The sequence below is a fragment of the Leucoraja erinacea genome, unplaced genomic scaffold (genome assembly GCF_028641065.1).
Source record: "Leucoraja erinacea ecotype New England unplaced genomic scaffold, Leri_hhj_1 Leri_115S, whole genome shotgun sequence".
Taxonomy (NCBI): domain Eukaryota; kingdom Metazoa; phylum Chordata; class Chondrichthyes; order Rajiformes; family Rajidae; genus Leucoraja; species Leucoraja erinaceus.
In genome coordinates, this window is record NW_026575407.1 from 129,209 (window position 1) to 150,676 (window position 21,468).

General features: G+C 49.0%; 1 protein-coding gene across 1 annotated transcript in view; it reads left to right on the forward strand.

The window, feature by feature from the left end:
• The window catches only part of syvn1 (synovial apoptosis inhibitor 1, synoviolin), a 57,939-nt gene that overhangs the window by 4,956 nt on the left and 31,515 nt on the right, over positions 1 to 21,468 (forward strand). Inside the window, exons 2-5 of the mRNA XM_055665286.1 lie at positions 1,244 to 1,579; positions 12,608 to 12,700; positions 13,241 to 13,393; positions 18,960 to 19,008. Of these exons, the coding sequence (XP_055521261.1) occupies positions 1,448 to 1,579; positions 12,608 to 12,700; positions 13,241 to 13,393; positions 18,960 to 19,008 (427 nt within the window). The 5' untranslated portion in view covers positions 1,244 to 1,447. The remainder of the gene's footprint in view (positions 1 to 1,243; positions 1,580 to 12,607; positions 12,701 to 13,240; positions 13,394 to 18,959; positions 19,009 to 21,468) is intronic.

Below are 21,468 nucleotides of genomic sequence, written 5' to 3' on the forward strand. Positions count from 1 at the left end.
GAGACAGGGCTATGGGGAGGAGGCATGGGGGTTAGGAGGGAGAGATAGATTTAGTTTTAGAGATACAGTGTGTGGGAACAGTCCCCTCGGCCCACTGAGTAAGCGCCGAGCAGTGATCCCTGCACACTAACACTATCCTACACATACACACACACACATACTAGGGACAATTTACAATTGTACCATGCCAATTAACCTGCAAACCTGCACGTCTTTGGAATATGGGAGGAGGCCGGAGAAAAGCCGCGCAGGTCGCGGGGAGAACGCTCTAACTCCGTACAGACAACACCCGTGGTCAGGATCGAACCCGTGTCCCAGGTGCTGTAAGACAGCAACTCTACTGCCGTGCCGCCCCTTAATCAGGCCTAATTCCGCTCCTATCAAGGTTAATTCCCCAGTGAGACCACACCTGGGGTATTGTGTGCAGTTTTGGTCCCCTAATTTGAGGAAGGACATTCTTGCTATTGAGGGGGTACAGCGTAGGTTCACCAGGTTAATTCACGGGATGGCGGGACTGTCATATGCTGAGAGAATGGAGCGGCTGGGCTTGTACACTCTGTGGAGTTTAGAAGGATGAGAGGGGATCTTATTGAAACGTATAAGATTATTAAGGGTTTGGACTCGCTAGAGGCGGGAAACATGTTCCCGACGTTGGGGGAGTCCAGAACCAGGGGCCAGAACACAGTTTGAGAATTATATCTACTATAAATTCAAATTCACACATGCACTGACTACACCGCCCAACACAGACTTCCATCTGTATATATGTATGTGGCGCCACAGAATTTGTGCACCTATTCCCCCCCCCCCCCCCCCATCTCCCTTCTGTTTTTTGTTTTTTCTGTTTCTTGTTTTTTGTGCTAAATTGTATGAATGCACTGAGTACGAGCAGCTTTCAGTTTCACTGTACATGTATAGTGACAATAAATGGCATATCATAAGAGGTAAGCCATTTAGAACGTAGACGATGAAACACTTCTTCACACAGAGTTGTGAGTCTGTGGCATTCTCTGCCTCAGAGGGCGGTGGAGGCCAGTTCTCTGGATACTTTCAAGAGAGAGCTAGATCGGGCTCTTAAAGATAGCGGAGTCAGGGGATATGGGGAGAAGGCAGGAACTGGGTACTGATTGGGGATGATCAGCCATGATCACATTGAATGGCGGTGCTGGCTTGAAGGGCCGAATGGCCCTACTCCTGCGTCTATTGTCTATAATCTCTCTTTTATCTTCCTTTTTTTTTGTAGTTTTGTGGTGAGCCGAGGAGAGGCGGCGAGACCCGACTGCCCGGTGGTGGGACTAGCACCTGAGGCGGGCGACGGGGACGACACGAGTGCGCTCACGCACCGCGGGCCGAGCCGGTTGGTCGTATTTCTTCCACCGTCCAGTTCCGGGGGGCCTCGCTCTCCCGGCGTCCCGCCAGCAAGCTGTTTCCCGCGGGGAGGCACGAGATGGCCCGATCCATGTTGGCGACGGCCACCAGCCTGGTGCTCACCACCACCGTGGTCACCCACGCCTACTATCTCAAGCGCCAGTTCTACCCCACTGTGGTCTACCTCACCAAGTCCAGCCCCAGCATGGCTGTAAGTATTGGGGGTGTGTGGGGGGGGGGGTGAATGGGGGGGTTGCCCAGAGAGCTGTGCCGAACTATCTGCCTCTTTGGTGACCCTTAGACTCAGCTGGCTTTACCTTGCACTCAACGTTATTCCCTTATTGTAGTGTATTTGGGTGATACAGGAGTAAACTAACAAGTTACTTTATTGCAGGATGCCACCTTGAGTCTCCCCTAGCACATGTGTCCGCTCGCACAAGACATGACATATGCTAATTATATTACATACATCACACTGCTCCCCCTTTAACTTGGAGGCAGGTAACACCATTTACATTGTATGCATTACACTTATCATATATCCAAGTTCAAGTGAGTTTATTGTCATGTGTCCCTGATAGGACAATGAAATTCTTGCTTTGCTTCAGCACAAGTCAAGTCAAGTTTATTTGTCACATACACATACGAGATGTGCAGTGAAATGAAAGTGGCAATGCTCGCGGACTTTTGTGCAAAAGACAAACAACAAAACAACCAAACAAATTATAAACACAATCATAACACACATATTCTTTTACATAATAAATAATAGAAGGAAAAACGTTCTGTTTAGTTAGTCCCTGGTGAGAAAGGCGTTTACAGTCCGAATTGCCTCTGGGAAGAAACTCCTTCTCAACCTCTCCGTTCTCACTGCATGGCAACGGAGGCGTTTGCCTGACCGTAGCGGCTGGAACAGTCCGTTGCAGGCGTAGAAGGAGGTCTCTCATGATTTTGTTTGCTCTGGAGTTGCACCTCCTGTTGTATAGTTCCTGCAGGGGGGTGAGTGAAGTTCCCATAGTGCGTTCGGCCGAACGCACTACTCTCTGCAGAGCCTTCTTGTCCTTGGCAGAGAAATTCCCGAACCAGATGGTAATGTTCCCGGACAAGATGCTTTCCACCGCCGCTGCGTAGAAGAAGCCGAGCAACAGAACATGCTAGGCATTGACTACAGAACAGATCAGTGTGTCCATTTATCCGTATACTGATTGTAATTTTGTGGTGCCAAGAATGCCAATCTCGTGCCAGGAAGCGAGCGGGCAAGATCATCTCTGTCCCCTCTCTCCCTGGCCACAAACTCTTCGAATCACTTCCCTCTGGAAGGCGACTCCAGACTGTCAAAGCTGCCACAGCCAGACATAAAAACAGTTTTTATCCACGAGTAGTTGTTCTACTCAACAGCCAGAGATCTGTAGCCTCCCTTTGATCTGGTATTTTGTTGGTTCACCTGCTTGGTGTTTTATCATTAATGTTTTATTATTATCAATGTTTAGTGTTTTCCGAGTCATTCGTAACTGTCACTGTATGTCATGTTGTTACTTGTGGGCGGAGCACCAAGGCAAATTCCTTGTATGTGAATACTTGGCCGATAAACTTACTTAAAATTCTGAATCCTGTGGCGTCAGCTGATACACAGACCACTTATGGTCGAACCCTCGTCAGTAGCTACAAGAGCTGCCACGTGACGTCACGGCCTAGGGGGAGTGTCCTGCTACTTAAGCTTATCTCACCTCGAGACCTAGTGAGTCAACAGGTAGCTGAGCCCGAGAGAACAACCTCGCTCAGCTACAGCAGCAATGATAATTACTTTAGTGGACCAACTTAACCGGGGGGGGGGGTCCATTCACCACGTTTAGTGCCTCTGCAATCCGACCTTTCGGTCCTGGGCCTCCTCCATGGCCAGAGTGAGGCCAGTCGTAAATTGGAGGAGCAGCACCTCATATTCCACTTGGGTAGTTTGTACCCCAGTGGTATGAACATTGACTTCTCCAATTTCAGGTAGTCCCTTTTTTCTCCTCCCCTTCCCAGCTTTCCCCAGCCCACTGTCTCCGCCTCTTCCTTTCTTCTTCCCGCCTCCCCACCCCCACATCAGTCTGAAGAAGGGTCTCGGCCCGAAACGTCGCCTATTTCCTTCGCTCCTTAGATGCTGCCTCACCCGCTGAGTTTCTCCAGCATTTGCGTCTACCTTCGATTTTTCCAGCATCTTAAACACTCGGACTATCCTTGATCAGACTCTGCTGGCTTTACCTTCCACCAAACGTTATTCCCTTATCATGTAGCTGCATACTGTAAATAGCTCGATTGTAATCATGTGTTGTCTTTCTGCTGACTGGATAGCATGCAACGAAAGCCTTTCACAGTACCTCGGTACATGTGACAATAAACTAAACTGAATTGACTGTTATATAACCATATAACAATTACAGCACGGAAACAGGCCATCTCGGCCCTTCTAGTCCATGCCGAACACTTACTCTCACCTAGTCCCATCTACCTGCACTCAGACCATAACCCTCCATTCCTTTCCCGTCCATATACCTATCCAATTTATTTTTAAATGATAAAATCGAACCTGCCTGCCTCCACCACTCCACTGGAAGCTCATTCCACACAGCTACCACTCTCTGAGTAAAGAAGATCCCCCTCATGTTACCCCTAAACTTCTGTCCCTTAATTCTCAAGTCATGTCCTCTTGTTTGAATCTTCCCTACTCTCAATGGAAAAAGCTTATCCACGTCAACTCTGTCTATCCCTCTCACCATTTTAAATAAATTGTTGGTTGATATTGTTTAGTTTTGAGATGGGGCACGGAAACAGGCCCTTCGGCCCAACAAGTCCGTGCCGATCAGCGATCCCCGCACACTAACGCTATCGCGCATGCACACACACACACACACACATGAACGAACACAATCACACACGAACGACAATTTTACCAAGCCAATTAACCTGGACTTCTTTGCATAGTGGGAGGAAACCGCAACTCCCAGGGGAAAACCCGCGCAGGTCACGGGAAGGTCTAGTGTGACCAAACGGGTCTCTGGCGCCGTGAGGCAGCAACTCCACTGCGGCGCCACCATGTCGCCCAGTTGGATTAGTAGATGCAGCATGGAAGCAGGTCCTTTGACCCACTGAGCTCGTGCTGACAATGAATCTTCCGTTCCCATGTTTAACCATATAACAATTACAGCACGGAAACAGGCCATCTCGGCCCTACAAGTCCATGCCGAACACAATTTTTTTCCCCTTAGTCCCACCTGCCTGCACTCGTACCATAACCCTCCATTCCCTTCTCATCCATATGCCTATCCAATTTATTTTTAAATGATACCAATGAACCTGCCTCCACCACTTCCACTGGGAGCTCATTCCACGCCGCTACCACTCTCTGCGTAAAGAAGTTCCCCCTCATATTACCCCTAAACTTCTGTCCCTTAATTCTGAAGTCATGCCCTCTTGTTTGAATCTTCCCTATTCTCAAAGGGAAAAGCTTGTCCACATCAACTCTGTCTATCCCTCTCATCATTTTAAAGACCTCTATCAGGTCCCCCCTTAACCTTCTGCGCTCCAGAGAATAAAGACCTAACTTATTCAACCTATCTCTGTAACTTAGTTGTTGAAACCCAGGCAACATTCTAGTAAATCTCCTCTGTACTCTCTCTATTTTGTTGACATCCTTCCTATAATTTGGCGACCAAAATTGTACCCCATACTCCAGATTTGGTCTCACCAATGCCTTGTACAATTTTAACATTACATCCCAGCTTCTATACTCAATGCTCTGATTTATAAAGGCTAGCATACCAAAAGCTTTCTTTACCACCCTATCTATTAAACTTTATCTTTAAACAAAGTAACTGCAGATGTTTTGAGCGGCACGGTGGCGCAGCAGTCGAGTTGCTGCCTTACAGCGCCAGAGACCCCGGTTCGATCCTGACTACGGGTGCTTGTCCGTACAGAGTTTGTACCTTCTTCCCGTGACCAAACCCAAACCAATTAGCAGACAAGAGAATTCGATCCAATTTGAGATTCCAGCTACCAAGATGGGTGTGTACAGCAATTCGTTCTTCCCCCGCACAATTAAAGCATGGAATAATCTTCACCCTACAATAGTTACCCAACCAGATGCAACTACATTCTTCCTTCCCAAAAACCCTTTCTGGCTTAAGTCTTCCCTCCACCACCTCCAGTTTAAATTCCAGGTGGAATATTTTGGAGGACCAAGAACCTGCGTGGGTTTTCTCCGGGTGCTCCGGTTTTCTCCCACAGACATACAGGTTTGTAGGTTAATTGGCTTGGTAAATGTAGCAATTATCCCAAGTGGGTGTAGGATAGTGTTAGTGTGCGGGGATCGCTGGTCGGCGCGGACCCGGTGGGCCGAATGGCCTGTTACCCCGCTGTATCTCAAAACTAATCTGCCTCAAAAGTATCAAAGACCCGCACCACCTCAGGCCACGCTCTCATCTCGCTGCTACCATCGGGAAGAAGGTACAAGAGCCTGAGAAGTGAGTGATGAAGAAGTTTCATGAACAGCTTCTTCAAAGCAACCATCAGGCTCTTGAACACTGCCCTCAGCAATTAGGGCCCACTATGGACTTTGATGTTGGTCTGGTTCCTATTAAATCTTTCCCCTCTCACCTGAAACCTACATCCTCTGATTCTCGATTCCACAATGCTGGATAAAAGACGAAGGTAATAAATGCTTGATCATCAAGCACAGTTTAACAGCTTAACAGTCTACCCATTCATTTATCGCGGATTATTGTTGTGAGAGGCTGATGTGTGCATATGCTCACTGGCAGTGACTGGGGAGGGATTATTTTTGATATCTCCATTTTTATTTTATTGTTTTTGTCTTGTTATAATGTTAGTATAAGTTGTTTTTTATTCGTTCTTTTCGTATGCTCTGTCTGTATCAAATCGACAACTTTGCACTTTGTTATGTCCTGAAAACTAAATCAAAAAGATTTTGATTTAAGACGAAGGTAGACAAAAATGCTGGAGAAACTCCGCGGGTGAGGCAGCATCTATGGAGTGAAGGAAATAGGCGACGTTTCGGGCCGAAACCCTTCTTCGGGCTGATGTGGGTGGGGGGGGGTAGGGGCGTGAAGAGGAAAGGAAGAGGCGGAGACAGTTCTTGTGGTTTTAGGATTGGAGGGAAGGGGGAATCACAGGCGGTGGAGGGGGGGGGGGGGGGGGGGGTGTCAGTGAGAGAGGAGGTTGTCAAACTGTCTTCAGAGAGTTTTGTGGTCACAGAAGTTGGATGTTTAACTATTTAGGAATGAAACCAAGTAGAGTTTCGTTTCAAGAGGGAGCATTCGGGGGAACTTCAGCTGTTGAAGGGACTTTACGATACGACAGCACGTTATTTATCCCAGGAGGGAAATTGGTCTGCCAATAGTCATAAAACACTAGATACATGAAATTAAAGTGATTGGTGGAGAGGAGGGAGGGGGGGGGGGGGGTCAGTCTACCCCAAGACTGAAGGGGGAGCAGTTGTACAGTTTGATAGCCACAGGGAAGAAGGATTTCCTGTGGCGTTCTGTGCTGCATCTTGGTGGAACCAGTCTATTGCTGCACAACAGGGCAGCTGGGCTTGTACACTCTACAGTTTAGAAGGATGAGAGGGAACCTTATTGAAACATACAAGGTTATTAAGGGTTGGGACCGCGTGGGTTTTCTCCGGGTCCTCTGGTTTCCTCCCACGCTCCAAAGACGCGCCAAAAGGGTTTGTAGTCTTTGGTCAAATTGTAAATTATTCCTAGTGGGTGGGATATGGTGCTGGTGCAACAGGGTGATCGCTGGTTGGCACGGAGGGGTTGGACGGGCTAGATGCAAGAAGATTGTTCCCGATGTTGGGGAAGTCCAGAACAAGGGATCACAGTTTAAGGATAAGGGGGAAGTCTTTTAGGACTGAGATGAGAAAAACATTCTTCACGCAGTGGTAAATCTGTGGAATTCTCTGCCACAGAAGGTAGTTGAGGCCACAGTTCATTGGCTATATTTAAGAGGGAGTTAGATGTGGCCCTTGTGGCTAAAGGGATCAGGGGGTATGGAGAGAAGGCAGGGATGGGATACTGAGTTGGATGATCAGCCATGATCATATTAAATGGCGGTGCAGTCTCGAAGGGCTGAATGACCTATTCCTGCACCTATTTTCTATGTTTCTATGTTGATTCATCAAAATCTAAAGTTGACTATAAAGCCATTAAATCGTCGTGAGGTTGTTGGGAGAGGATCTAGTTCACTGCGTTCTTTGGGGAAGTTTGTTCTTTGGGGACGTTTGCTCAGCTAGGTTTGTGGCTATGAGCCCACGGCATGAGAGGAGAGTTTCATCGTGTTCTCTGCGGTGACGTGGCCGATGTAGGGAGGCAGCTGGAGCCAGGCACGAAACTCAACATTCTTGCTATTGAGGGAGTGCAGCGTAGGTTCACCAGGTTAATTCCCGGGATGGCGGGACTGTCGTATGCTGAGAGAATGGAGCGGCTGTGGGCTTGTACACTCTGAAGTTTAGAAGGATGAGAGGAGATCTTATTGAAACATATAAGATTATTAAGGGTTTGGATACGCTGGAGGCAGGAAACATATTCCCGATGTTGGGGGAGTCCAGGACCAGGGGTTTGAGAATAAGGGGTAAGCCATTTAGAACAGAGACAAGTAAACACTTTTTCACACAGAGAGTGGTGAATCTGTGGAATTCTCTGCCATAGAAGGTAGTTGAGGCCAGTTCATTGGCTATATTTAAGAGGGAATTAGATGTGGCCCTTGTGGCTAAAGGGATCGGGGGGGTATGGAGATAAGGCAGGTACAGGATACTGAGTTGGATGATCAGCCATGATCACGTTGAATGGCGGTGCAGGCTCGAAGGGCCGAATGGCCTACTCCTGTACCATATAACCATATAACAATTGCAGCACGGAAACAGGCCATCTTGGCCCTACAAGTCCATGCCGAACAATTATTTTCCCTTAGTCCCACCTGCCTGCACTCATACCGTAACCCTCCATTCCCTTCTCATCCATATGCCTATCCAATTTATTTTTAAATGATACCAACGAACCTGCCGACACCACTTCCACTGGAAGCTCATTCCACACCGCTACCACTCTCTGAGTAAAGAAGTTCCCCTATTTTCTATGTTTCTATGCACAGTAGAGAGCATGTTGACCGGTTGCATCGTGGCTTGGTTCAGCAACTTGAGCGTCCAGGAGCGGAAAAGACTGCAGAAAGTTGTGACCACTGCCCAGTCCATCATCGGCTCTGACCTCCCCACCATCGAAGGGATCTATCGCAGTCGCTGCCTCAAGTAGGCAGCCAGCATCATCAAGGACCCACACACCATCCTGGCCACACACTCATCCCTCTGCTACCATCGGGTAGAAGGTACAGGAGCCTGAAATCTGCAACATCCAGGTTCAGGAACAGCTACTTCCCCACAGCCATCAGGCTATTAAACTCGTCAACAAACAGACTCTGAACTGCACTTTCTCTGCTTATTTATGTGTATATTGAACTGAACTGTTCTGTATTTTTGCTTACAATATTCTGTTGTGCTGCAGAAAGCAAGAATTTCATTGTCCTATCTGGGACACATGACAATAAACTCTCTTGACTTGACTTGGCTTCTATTCTAAATGCTAAATTGTCCCTGGTGTGTGTAGGGTGTGTGGGAATAGAAACATAGAAATTAGGTGCAGGAGTAGGCCATTCGCCCCTTCGAGCCTGCACCGCCATTCAATATGATCATGGCTGATCATCCAACTCAGTATCCCGTACCTGCCTTCTCTCCATACCCTCTGATCCCCCTGGCCACAAGGGCCACATCTAACTCCCTCTTAAATATAGCCAATGAACTGGCCTCAACCACCCTCTGTGGCAGAGAGTTCCAGAGATTCACCACTCTCTGTGTGAAAAAAGTTCTCCTCATCTCGGTTCTAAAGGATTTCCCCCTTATCCTTAAGCTGTGACCCCTTGTCCTGGACTTCCCCAACATCGGGAACGATCTTCCTGCATCTAGCCTGTCCAACCCCTTAAGAATTTTGTAAGTTTCTATAAGATCCCCTCTCAATCTCCTAAATTCTAGAGAGTATAAACCAAGTCTATCCAGTCTTTCTTCATAAGACAGTCCTGACATCCCAGGAATCAGTCTGGGAATTGCTGTGTGCCGAAGGGCCCGTTTACGTGCTGTATCTCTAAGCTAAACTAACAAAGGCGACAAATGAACTGTGGTGCGAAGGGCTGTTTGGCCCATCTTAAACCACCGACCTAGGAAAGCCAGAGAAAACAGAAATAGAACTGCAGATGCTGAAAATCCGAGATAAAACCAGAAAGTGGTAATAGTTTGTTCAAGTGCGTTTATTGTCATGTGTCCCTGATAGGACAATGAAATTGTTGCTTTGCTTCAGCACAGAAGAACATAGTAGGCATTGACTACAAGACAGATCAGTGTGTCCATATACCATAATATGAAGGTACACAAAATTGCTGGAGAAACGCAGCGGGTGCAGCAGCATCTATGGAGCGAAGGAAATAGGCGACGTTTCGTCCCGAAACGTCGCCTATTTCCTTCGCTCCATAGATGCTGCTGCACCTGCTGAGTTTCTCCAGCAATTTTGTGTACCTTCGATTTTCCAGCATCTGCAGCTCCTTCTTGAATACCATAATATAAATATATATATACACATCAAGAAATAAACGGATAAAGTGCAAAGAAACAGATAATGGGCTATTAATGTTCAGAGTTTTGTCCGAGCCTAGTTTAATAGCTGTGGGGAAGTAGCTATTCCTGAACCTGGACGTTGCAGTCTTCAGGCTCCTGTACCTTCTACCTGAAGGTAGCGGGGAGATGAGTGTGTGGCCAGGATGGTGTGTGGGTCCTTGATGACACCGCCAGCCTTTTTGAGGCTGCGACTGGACGGGCAGTACCCGAGGGGGGGGGGAGAGGGTGTTCCACAGATCCACTCTAATAACTCGGCATATATCAGAGTTGGGCGGCACAGCGGTAGAGTCGCTGCCTCACAGCGCCAGGGACCCGGGTTGGATCCCGACTACAGGTGCTGTCTGCACGTTTTCCCCGTGACCTGCATGGGTTTTCTGCCAGATAGTTATTTCAGGAGTTCAAGTAACATTTATTGTCACATTGCACTGATTGGTACAGTTAGGTTTGAGTTGCCAGACAGCCCCGAATAAAAATAACCCAACACACGATAGAATTTAACATGAACATCCCCCCTCCCCCCCACACAGCGGAATCAACGTTTCCCACTGTGAGGGAAGGCACTAAAGTTCAGTCATCTTCCACTTTGTTCACCCGTGGTCGCGGGCCTATCCGCAGTCGCCGGAAATGGCGGCCCGATGTTTTCAGGCCCTCCTGCTGGTTTGTGCAACGGAACTCCGGCATCTGTAACAAAATAGAGACAGTACAGAGGGTTTACTAGAATGTTGCCTGGGGTTTCAGCAGTCCTTGGCACAGAGAGCGCCCTGAACAGTTAGCGCTTTATTCTTTGGACAGACAGAAGGTGGAGGGGAGCGTGGATAGAGGTGCTTTAAAATTTCACCACCCTCTGCACAGCCTTCCGGTCGGAGACAAGCTTTTCCCATACCATAGCTTAGGGCAGTTGGTAACAAGGGACGATGACTTGAGAATTAAGTTCACTAAGGATCTGAGGGGACATGAGGGGGACCTTCTTTACTCCTCAGGAAGAAGAGAACACATAGAAACATAGCCTTCTTGATCAGGAGTAGCCATTCGTGGGTTCGAGCCTGCACCGCCATCGGATGTTGACTCATGGCTGATCATGAAACTCAGAAAACACGTACCTGCCTCCGTCCCGTTAATGTGGATGGGGGTGTGCGTGCCGCCTCTGGACTTCCTGAAGTCTACAATGAGCTCATCTAACTCCCTCTTAAATAAGGGCCATGAACTTGTCAACTACCCTCTGCTGTGCAGAGAGTTCCTCCCTGTAGGCCACCTCATCGTTGTTGAAAAAAGTTCTCCTCAATCACCGTTGTAAAGGATCTGCCCCCTTAATGAAGCTGTTACCCCATGTCCTGGTGCTGTGTGGAATGAGCTTCCAGTGAAGGTGGTGGAGGCAGGTTCGTTTTTAACATTTAAAAATAAATTGGATAGTTATATGGATGGGAAGGGAAATGGAGGGTCATGGTCTGAGCGCAGGTATGTGGGACTAGGGGAGATTATGTGTTCGGCACGGACTAGAAGGTTAGATGGCCTGTTTCCGTGCTGCCCCGAATTATATGGTAAAGAACACGATACACTCTCAGCGGCTTGAACATTCCGAATCGGCCCCCACTCAGCGGAGACCGACGTTCCCACTGTGAGCCGAAGGCACTAAAGTTCAGCGAATCTTCCACAAAGTTCACCGTGGTCGCGGGCTATTGAGCCCCTCCGCAGTCGCCGCTACGGGCGGGCCGGGTGTACTTTCAGGCCCTCTCAACCGTGTGTGATCGCGACTCTACCACATCGTCACAAAATGCCCAACAGAGTGTGATTTTTACTAGAATGTTGCCTGGGTTTTTGCAACTAAGTTACAGAGAAAGGTTGAACAAGTTAGGGCTTTATTCTTTGGAGCGCAGAAGGTTAAGCGGGCTTTAAAATGATGAGAGGGATAGACAGAGTTGACGTGGATGAGCTTTTCCCACTGAGAGTAGGGAAGATTCAAACAAGGGGACATGACTTGAGAATTAAGGGACTGAAGTTTAGGGGGTAACATGAGGGGGGACTTCTTTACTGGTAGCGGTGTGGAATGAGCTTCCAGTGAAGGTGGAGGAGGCAGGTTCGTTTTTATCATTTAAAAATAAATTTGGATACAGTTATATTGGATGGGAAGGGAATGGAGGGTTATGGTCTGAGCGCCAGGTAGCCACCCTTCTGGGGACTAGGGGGAGATTATGTGTTCGGCACTGACTAGAAGGGTCGAGATGGCCTGTTTCCGTGCTGTAATTGTTATATGGTTGTATGGTAACGGAAGGACACTCTCAGCGGCTTGGAGTTTCCGAATCGGCCGCTTCCCGCCGGAGACCGCGGCTCCCGAGGTCCACAAGCCGAGCTGGACGGAGCTGGCGAATCCCCGCCAAAGGTCTCAACGGTCGGCTTGAGTTCTCAGTACTTCTAGTTAAGAAGTAGCGGCTCGGGTCTCTGGCGCTGTGTGGCAGCGACTCTTACCACCACGTGACTGTGCCCAACCATGTGTGATTTTGATTATTATTCTCTTTCTTTGGGCAGGTGCTGTACATCCAGGCCTTTGTCTTGGTCTTTCTCGTCGGCAAGTTCATGAGGAAGGTGTTCTTCGGGCAACTGCGGGCTGCAGAGATGGAGGTGAGATGGCCATTCGTCTTGTGATTGCCCACTGCACTGAACTCTGCGGTGGGAGTTACGGTGGAGGCAGGAAACACGTTCCCCCTGTTGGGGGGGGGAGAGTCCAGAACCAGGGGTCAATAGACAATAGGTGCAGGAGTAGGCCCTTCGAGCCATCACCGCCATTCAATTTCGTTGCATTTCGTTGTCTCTAATGCATTTCGTTGTCTCTGTACTGTACACTGACAATGACAATTAAATTGAATCTGAATCTGAATCTGAATCAATGTGATCATGGCTGATCATTTTAATCACAGTTTAAGAATAAGGGGGTAGGCCATTTAGAACGGAGATGAGGAAAAACTTTTTTCACCCAGAGAGTTGTGAATCTGTGGAATTCTCTTCCTCGGAAGGCAGTGGAGCCCAGTTCTCAGGATGCTTTCAAGGGAGAGTTGGATAGAGCTCTTAAAGATGGCTTTAATCTCAAGGGGCATGGGGAGAAGGCAGGAACAGGGTTACTGATTGTGGATGATCACCGTTCTTTCCTTCCTGTTTTCCCAGCATTTAATCGAGCGCTCCTGGTACGCAGTGACGGAGACCTGCCTGGCGTTCACCGTCTTCAGGGACGACTTCAGCCCGCGCTTTGTGGCCATCTTCACCCTGCTCCTCTTCCTCAAGTGCTTCCACTGGCTGGCAGAGGATCGCGTGGACTTTGTGAGTGTGGCCTGGCCCTGGGTCTCTTTAGTTTAGTTTAGAGATACAGCGCGGAAACAGGCCCTTTGGCCCACTGAGTCCGCGCCGACCAGCGATCCCCGCACACTAACGCCATCCTACACACACTAAGGACAACTTTTACACTTATACCGAGCCAATTAACCTACAAACCCGTGCGTCTTTGGAGCGTGGGAGGAAACCAAAGATCTCAGGGAGAACATAGAAACATAGAAATTAGGTGCAGGAGTAGGCCATTCGGCCCTTCGAGCCTGCACCGCCATTCAATATGATCATGGCTGATCATCCAACTCAGTATCCCGTACCTGCATCCCGTATCCCGTACCTGCATCCCGTACCGTTAGATCACAATCACTTAATTCAACTCTCAACCTTCAAACAAAGGACCTCCGGTTCCTCAAATTAAGACTCCAACTCTTAATTACAATCTCTCCCTCACAGCAATCTCTCCCAAGCAACAATCTCTCCAATTCAAACCACTTTAAGTTCACACAGACAAACAAATCGGAACCATGCCAGTAAGACTATAATCAAAAAGGAAAATAACCCCAATATATACTACAAGCATAAATCACACTCCAATAAATCTTCCTCGTGGCATGCTTGGTTGATGGAACGACTCCTCCCCCGACACAGTGATCTAACGGATTCTAACAATACTACAATCTAAACAATTATAAATATTTACTTCAAACACACTCTTACTGAAAATTATCTAATACCCAAAAATCCTTAAGCACACACACACACAAACAATACAAATAGCAGTCCGCAAACTCAACACACTCTAAATATTAACTTTCAAAATCTTAATACACTCTAAATCTTTTTACATACACAAAGTATTTATACAATTCGGACCCGATAAAATGCTAAAAAAGACGATGCTGGATTTTACAATTTACAATAATAATTTCACTCGCCTGCGCAGTTTACAAACACGAACGTACAAACTCCGTACAGACAGCACCCGTCGTCGATATCGAACCCGAGCCTCCGGCGCTGCATTCGCTGTGAAGGCCCTGTCCCACTGTACGAGGTCGTTCAAGATCTCTTCCGAGTTTAAAAAAAAAAATAATCAAACTAGTGGTAAGCACGTAGAGGGTACGTCAGAGCTCGGGGACGTCTCTTAGCGGCTCGTAACGCTGTCGACAGGTACTCGGGGAAACGCGGTAAGCTCGTGAAGATGTTGAAAAATGTCCACGAAAGCCCCGGGTACCTACGAGCGGCCATTACAGTAATTCTCCGAGTTCGAATCAGGGGAAACTCGGGAGAGCTCTTGAATTAGCTCGTACAGTGGGACAGGCCATTAAGGCAGCAACTCTACCGCTGCACCGCCGTGTGTGGAGCTGGGCCTGCCGCGGTTTGGTCTATTGTCATGCGCACTGAGGTACAGCGAAAAGCTCTTGTCGCACGCTATCCAGTCGGCAGAAGGGATTATGAGAGGGATAGACAGAGTTGACGTGGATAAGCTTTTTCCATTGCGAGTAGGGAAGATTCAAACAAGAGGACATGATTTGAGAATTAAGGGGACAAAAGTTTAGGGGTAACATGAGGGGGAACTTCTTTACTCAGAGAGTGGTAGCTGTGTGTGGAATGAGCTTCCAGTGGAAGTGGTGGAGGCAGGCAGGTTCGATTTTATCATTTAAAAATAAATTGGATAGGTATATGGACGGGAAAGGAATGGAGGGTTGTGGTCTGAGTGCAGGTAGATGGGACTAGGTGAGAGTAAGTGTTCGGCACGGACTTGAAGGGCCGAGATGGCCTGTTTCCGTGCTGGAATTGTTATATGGTTATACGGTCAAAGGTCGGGGGCGCTGATATATTAACCCATGTCTGAAGAAGGGTCTCGACCCGAAACGTCAGCCGTTCCTTCTCTCCAGAGATGCTGCCCGTCCCGCTGAGTTACTGCGCCATTTTTGTGCCTCACGGCTCAAGGACAACACAATGGCAATTGCAATCGAGCCATTCACAGTGTACAGATGCATGACCGACCCTGATCTCGCTCTCTGGAGAGCTGGGAATTTGTAGTTTGCATCCAGGCCCGAAATCAGATGTCAGACAGAGGAAGGCAGTCGGTGGAAGAAATGGAAGATCGACACAAAAAGCTGGAGTAACTCAGATGGACCGGCGGCGGCCTGTTTAAGAAGGAACTGTGCAGATGCTGGAAAGATCGAAGGTAGACAAAAAAAAGCTGGAGAAACTCAGCGGGTGAGGCAGCATCTATGGAGCGAAGAAAATAGGCAACGTTTCGGGTCGCAACCCTTCTTCAGACCTATAGTCGGAGAGGCAGGCACGCCTTCCCCCATCCACATTAACGGGACTGAGGTTGAACGTGTTACTAGCTTCAGGTTCCTGGGAGTTTTACATCCATTCCGATAACCTCTCTTGGACCCACATACGAATACTCTGATCAAGAAGGATCACCTTCGTCCTCTTCTTCGACTGAGGAAGACTGAAGACGACTCCATCTGTACGACTCGCATCTGACCTACTACAACCTACTGTGCACAACTTCTATCCGGTGCTGAAACCATCGAAAGCATCCGAAAAACCGGCCATTTTTTCACAGTATGTCGTCTGCACACCAAAGCTCTGTCTCAAACTTGACCCGAAAGGACCCACGGTGCAAACCCAGGTCTGGTGAAAATGTAGCGGCAACGCCTCCTCCTCACCGGTTCCTCGAGACCCTTCCACATCTGTAAAGTCATTGTCTTAAATGTTAGTCAGTTAGGAGGGGCTTTCATGTGAAGGAGGGGAGGACTGGGGGGTTGAAGGGGTAAACTTTTTCCCTCCTACCATCCGGGAGGGCGCTACAGGTCAATGCCTTGCCGAACCAGCAGCAAGTCGAGGAACAGCGCTGTGGGGGCCGGCGGCTGTCACCTCTAGCTCCAACCCCGTACAACTCTACCCCCTGCTGCGAGGCGCTCCAAATCCACCCCCCCCCCCCCCCCCCCCCCCCCCCCCCCCTCTGCACTTGTTGGGATTCGGCGGCAATCGCAGCGCTATGTCGCTACCAGCGGGAAGATGCTAAATGCCTTTCGTTGTCGCTGTACTGTAACTCCAATGCGCAATTGAAATTGAATCTGAAACTGTTAACTCAGATGGGCGGCGGGCGGCGCTGTTTTTGGAGAACTGCGCAGATGCTGGAAAGAGTTGAAGGTAGTCAAAAAAAAACCGGAGCCGCCCAGCGGTGGGAGGCAGCGATCTATGTAGCGAAGGAAATTGGCATCATTTCGGGTTGCAACCCTTCTTCAGACCTATAGCGGAGCAAAACAGACCACTCCTTCTAAATGCAATGGGCTGACGTGTAGTACGAACGTGGGCCTTTTTTACATCCATTTTAGTAACCCGACCCGCAGTGAAATTGGACCCCGAATAATGGAGAGTGAGGACGATCTCCTTCGACCTCCCTTCGACTATGATGAAGACTATCTACGACTACCCTCGATTACCTACGACTAACGTACTGACCTACTACAACTAAACCTACAAGTCAAAAAATATCGATTTTTTTTTTTTCCGTGGCGACCTTTTTTTCCTCGCGGGCATTTGTCAACATGTTGAAAAATACGCCGCGACCTAGCTGAGGCCTCGAGTACGGGGAGAGACCACTCTCGAGCATGAAGGAGAGTTACAAAGACCTCCTACGACCTCGTGTCGACCATGCTGCGAGTACGAGTCGAGGGCAAACTCGCCAGAACTGGCGGATTAAGTCGCCCAAGTGGGACAGGGCCTTTAGATAATACTTTGGGCTTGATTTTCTTGGTTGAGCGCTTATCCTGGAGATATAGCACGAGTACTCTGTGTTTTAATTGGAATGAGGTTTAGTGCAAGATAAAGCCAGCAAAGTCTGATCAAGGGTCATCAATGAGGTAGATAGTACTGCTCTCTGGTTGTTGGTAGGATGGTTCAGTTGCCAGATAACAGCTGGGAAGAAACTGACCCTGAATCTGGAGGTGTGCGTGTACGTTTTCACACTTCGATACGTGGCCATAATGACAAATAAATAGACTATTGACTATTGACTATTGGCCAGGGTGCGACTGGTCCTTGATTATGCTGCTGGCCTTGCCGTGGCTGGTTTGTTTTGGCAGGGCGGTGAGTTGGCACGCCGGCATGCAAATGCTATTGTCTTGTGAGCTCTCCAGTTTGCATGGGCCTGAGGGTGTAATCCTTACGCAAAAACCCTGCTGATTGCAGGAAGGTGAAGTGAGGAGGAGTCATTAGGAGCAAAGAAACATAGAAAATAGGTGCAGGAGTAGGCCATTCGGCCCTTTGAGCCTGCACTGCCATTCAATATCATCATGGCTGATCATCCAACTCAGTATCCTGTACCTGCCTTCTCTCCATACCCCCTGATCCCTTTAGCCACAAGGGCCACATCTAACCCTCTTAAATATAGCCAATGAACTGTGGCCTCAACTACTTTCTGTGGCAGAGAATTCCACAGATTCACCGCTCTCCGTGTGAAAAAACTTTTTCTCATCTCGGTCCTAACAGACTTCCCCCTTATCCTTAAACTGTGATCCCTTGTTCTGGACTTCCCCAACATCGAGAACAATCTTCTTGCATCCAGCCTGTCCAACCCCTTAAGAATTTTGTAGGTTTCTGTAAGATCCCCCCTCAATCTTCTAAATTCTAGCGAGTACAAGCCGAGTCTATCCAGTCTTTCTTCATATGAAAGTCCCGCCATCCTAGGAATCAGTCTGGTTCTCTCTGAGACCAAAGAGATCTCTCTGCAGTTGTACAGGCCCCCAGTGAGACCACACCTGGAGTATTGTGTACAGTTTTTGGCCCCCTAATTTGAGGAAGGACATCCTTGCTATTGAGGGAGTGCAGCGTAGGTTTACAAGGTTAATTCCCGGGATGGCGGGACTGTCATATGCTGAGAGAATGGAGCGTCTGGGCTTGTACACTGTGGAGTTTAGAAGGATGACAGGGGATCTTATTGAAACATGTAAAATTATTAAGGGTTTAGACACGCTAGAGGCAGGAAACATGTTCCCGATGTTGGGGGAGTCCAGAACCGGGGGCCACACAGTTTAAGAATAAGGGGTAAGCCGTTTAGAACGGAGATGAGGAAACAATTTTTCACACAGATAGTTATGAGTCTGTGGAATTCTCTGCCTCAGAGGGCGGTGGAGGCCGGTTCTCTGGATACTTTCAAGAGAGCTAGGTAGGGCTCTTAAAGATAGTGGAGTCAGGGGATATGGGGAGAAGGCAGGAACGGGATACTGATTGTGGATGATCAGCCATGATCACATTGAATGGCGGTGCTGGCTCGAAGGGCCGAATGGCCTACTCCTGCACCTATTGTCTAGCCCTCTCATGATTTTGCACACCTCTATAAGATCGCCCCTCATCCTCCTGCGCTCCGGGGAATAGAGGCCCAGCCTGCTCGACCTCTCCCTGTAGCTCACACCCTCGAGTCCTGGCAACGTCCTCGAACAGGTGAAGTCTAATGCGAGGGGGTTTGTGCAACGTTGCTGTTTTCTGTCCCGACGGGGCCTGCTGTCCTCGCTGATCCCTTTGTATTTCCCCGCAGATGGAGAGGAGCCCGAACATCTCCGTGCTGTTCCACCTCCGCGTTACCTGTAAGTGCCGCTGTGTCAAGGGAGCCTCTGGTGGCCCTTGGATTTTGTTTTGTGGGGCGGGGGGTTATAGTTTCACCGTGCCTGTATCTCACCCACATGCGTTTAGATAATAGGTGCAGGAGTAGGCCATTCGACCCTTCGAGCCAGCACCGCCATTCAATGTGATCATGCCTGATCATCCCCAATCAATACCCCGTTCCTGCCTTCTTCCCATATCTTCTTAGAGTAAAGGGGAGGTCATTTAAGACTTAGGTGAGAAAAAAAAATTTCACCCAGAGAGTTGTGTGAATTTGTGGAATTCCCTGCCACAGAGGGCGGTGGAGGCCAAGTCACTGGATGGATTTAAGAGAGAGTTAGATAGAGCTCTAGGGGCTAGTGGAGTCGAGGGATATGGGAAGAAGGCAGGCACGGGTTATTGATAGGGGACGATCAGCCATGATCACGATGAATGGCGGTGCTGGCTCGAAGGGCCAAATGGCCTCCTCCTGCACCTATTTTCTATGTTTGTATCCCCTGACTTTTAAGAGCCCTATCTAGCTTTCTCTTGAAAGCCTTCCAGGAAACCTGCCTCCACCGCCCTCTGAGGCAGAGAATTCCAGACTCGCCACTCTCTGTGAGAAAAAGTGTTTCCTCGTCTCCGTTCTAAATGGCTTACTCCGAATTCTTAAACTGTGGCCCCTGGTTCTGGACTCCCCCAACATCAGGAACATGTTTCCTGCCTCTAGCGTGTACAAACCCGTAACAATCTTATTTGTTTCAATGAGATGCCCTCTCATCCTTCTAAACTCCAGAGTGTACAAGCCCAGCCGCTCCATTCTCTCAGCATATGACAGTCCCACCATCCCGGGGTGTGCTGGCTCTGGAGAGGGTCCAGAGGAGGTTTACGAGAACGACCCCAGCAAACAGGCCCTTCGGCCCAACTCGCCCGCACCGGCCAACAATGTCCGAGTTACACTAGTCCCACCTGCCTGCCCTTGGTCCACATCCCTCCAAACCAGTCCTATCCATGTACCTGGGAGAAACTCAGCGGGTGCAGCAGCATCTATGGAGCGAAGGAAATAGGCAACGTTTCGGCCCGAAACGTTGCCTATTTCCTTCGCTCCATAGATGCTGCTGCACCCGCTGAGTTTCTCCAGCTTTTTTGTGTACCTTCGATTCTCCAGCATCTGCAGTTCCTTCTTAAACACTATCCATGTACCTGTCTAACTGTTTCTTAAACGTTGGGATAGTCCCAGCCTCAACTACCTCCTCCGGCAGCTTGTTTCATATGATGAGCGTTTGTCGGCACTGGGTCTGTACTTGCTGGAGTTTAGAAGAATGAAGGGGGGGGAACCTCATTGAAACGTACAGAATAGTGAAAGGCTTGGATAGAGTGGATGTGGAGAGAGATGTTTCCACTAGTGGGAGAGTCTAGGACCTGAGGACACAGCCTCGGGATTACAGGACGTTCCTTCAGGAAGGAGATGAGGAATTTCTTTAGTCAGAGGGTGGTGAGTCTGTGGAATTCTTTGCCACAGACGGCTGTGGAGGCCAGTGGATATTTTTCACTGTCAGTGGATATTTTTAAGGCAGAGATAGATGGATTCTTGATTAGTGCGGGTGTCCGAGGTTATGGGGGGGGAAGGCAGGAGAATGGGGTTAGGAGGGGGAGATAGATCAGCCATTATTGAATGGCGGAGTAGACTTGATGGGCCGAATGGCCTAATTCTGCCATCAATTCAGGATGGATTAGATGGGGGGGGGGGGGAGGGAGGGGTGATGGTCGAAGGTGAGGCCAATTGAACACAGAGGGTGGTGGGTGTATGGAACGGGCTGCCAGAGGAGGTAGTTGAGACTGGGACTATCCCAATGTTTAAGAAGCAGTTAGACAGGTACATGGATAGGACAGGTTCGGAGGGATATGGGCTGGAAGCGGGCAGGTGGGACTAGTGTAGTTGGTCGGTGTGGACAAGTTGGCCTATTTCCTCACACGATGAGGCCTGTATTATTCTATGACTCTAATTGAGGGTAGATTGGTTTAGGGGGGGGGGGTGGGCAGATGAGGAGGGGGCTTGGGCGGCTGAGGGGGCCGCCCGCGGTCGAGAGGGGAGGGGTTTTGTGGAGGGGGGGTGCACTGAGATTGTAGGCCCATGTTTTGCGCGTGGAGCTGAAGGTTGGTGAGTATCTCTGTTCCCTGTGCATCTGTGGTACAGGATTTGCATAGGTGATGCTAAAAACTGCCGCACTGGGACCCCCCCCCCCAATCTCTGTGGCCGTGCCTCTGACGTGTCTTCTCGGACGCTGCATGGATTGTGGGGAAGTGGTTGAGTCTGGCGCTGCACTGGAGGTCGGCTCGCACCTGCTAACATTCAGCTGGGACTGACGGGGCTGTGGTTATGTTCAAGGCCTACAGAGAAGGTTCACCACCAGACTGATTCCTGGGTTGGCAGGACTTTCATATGAAGAAAGACTGGATAGACT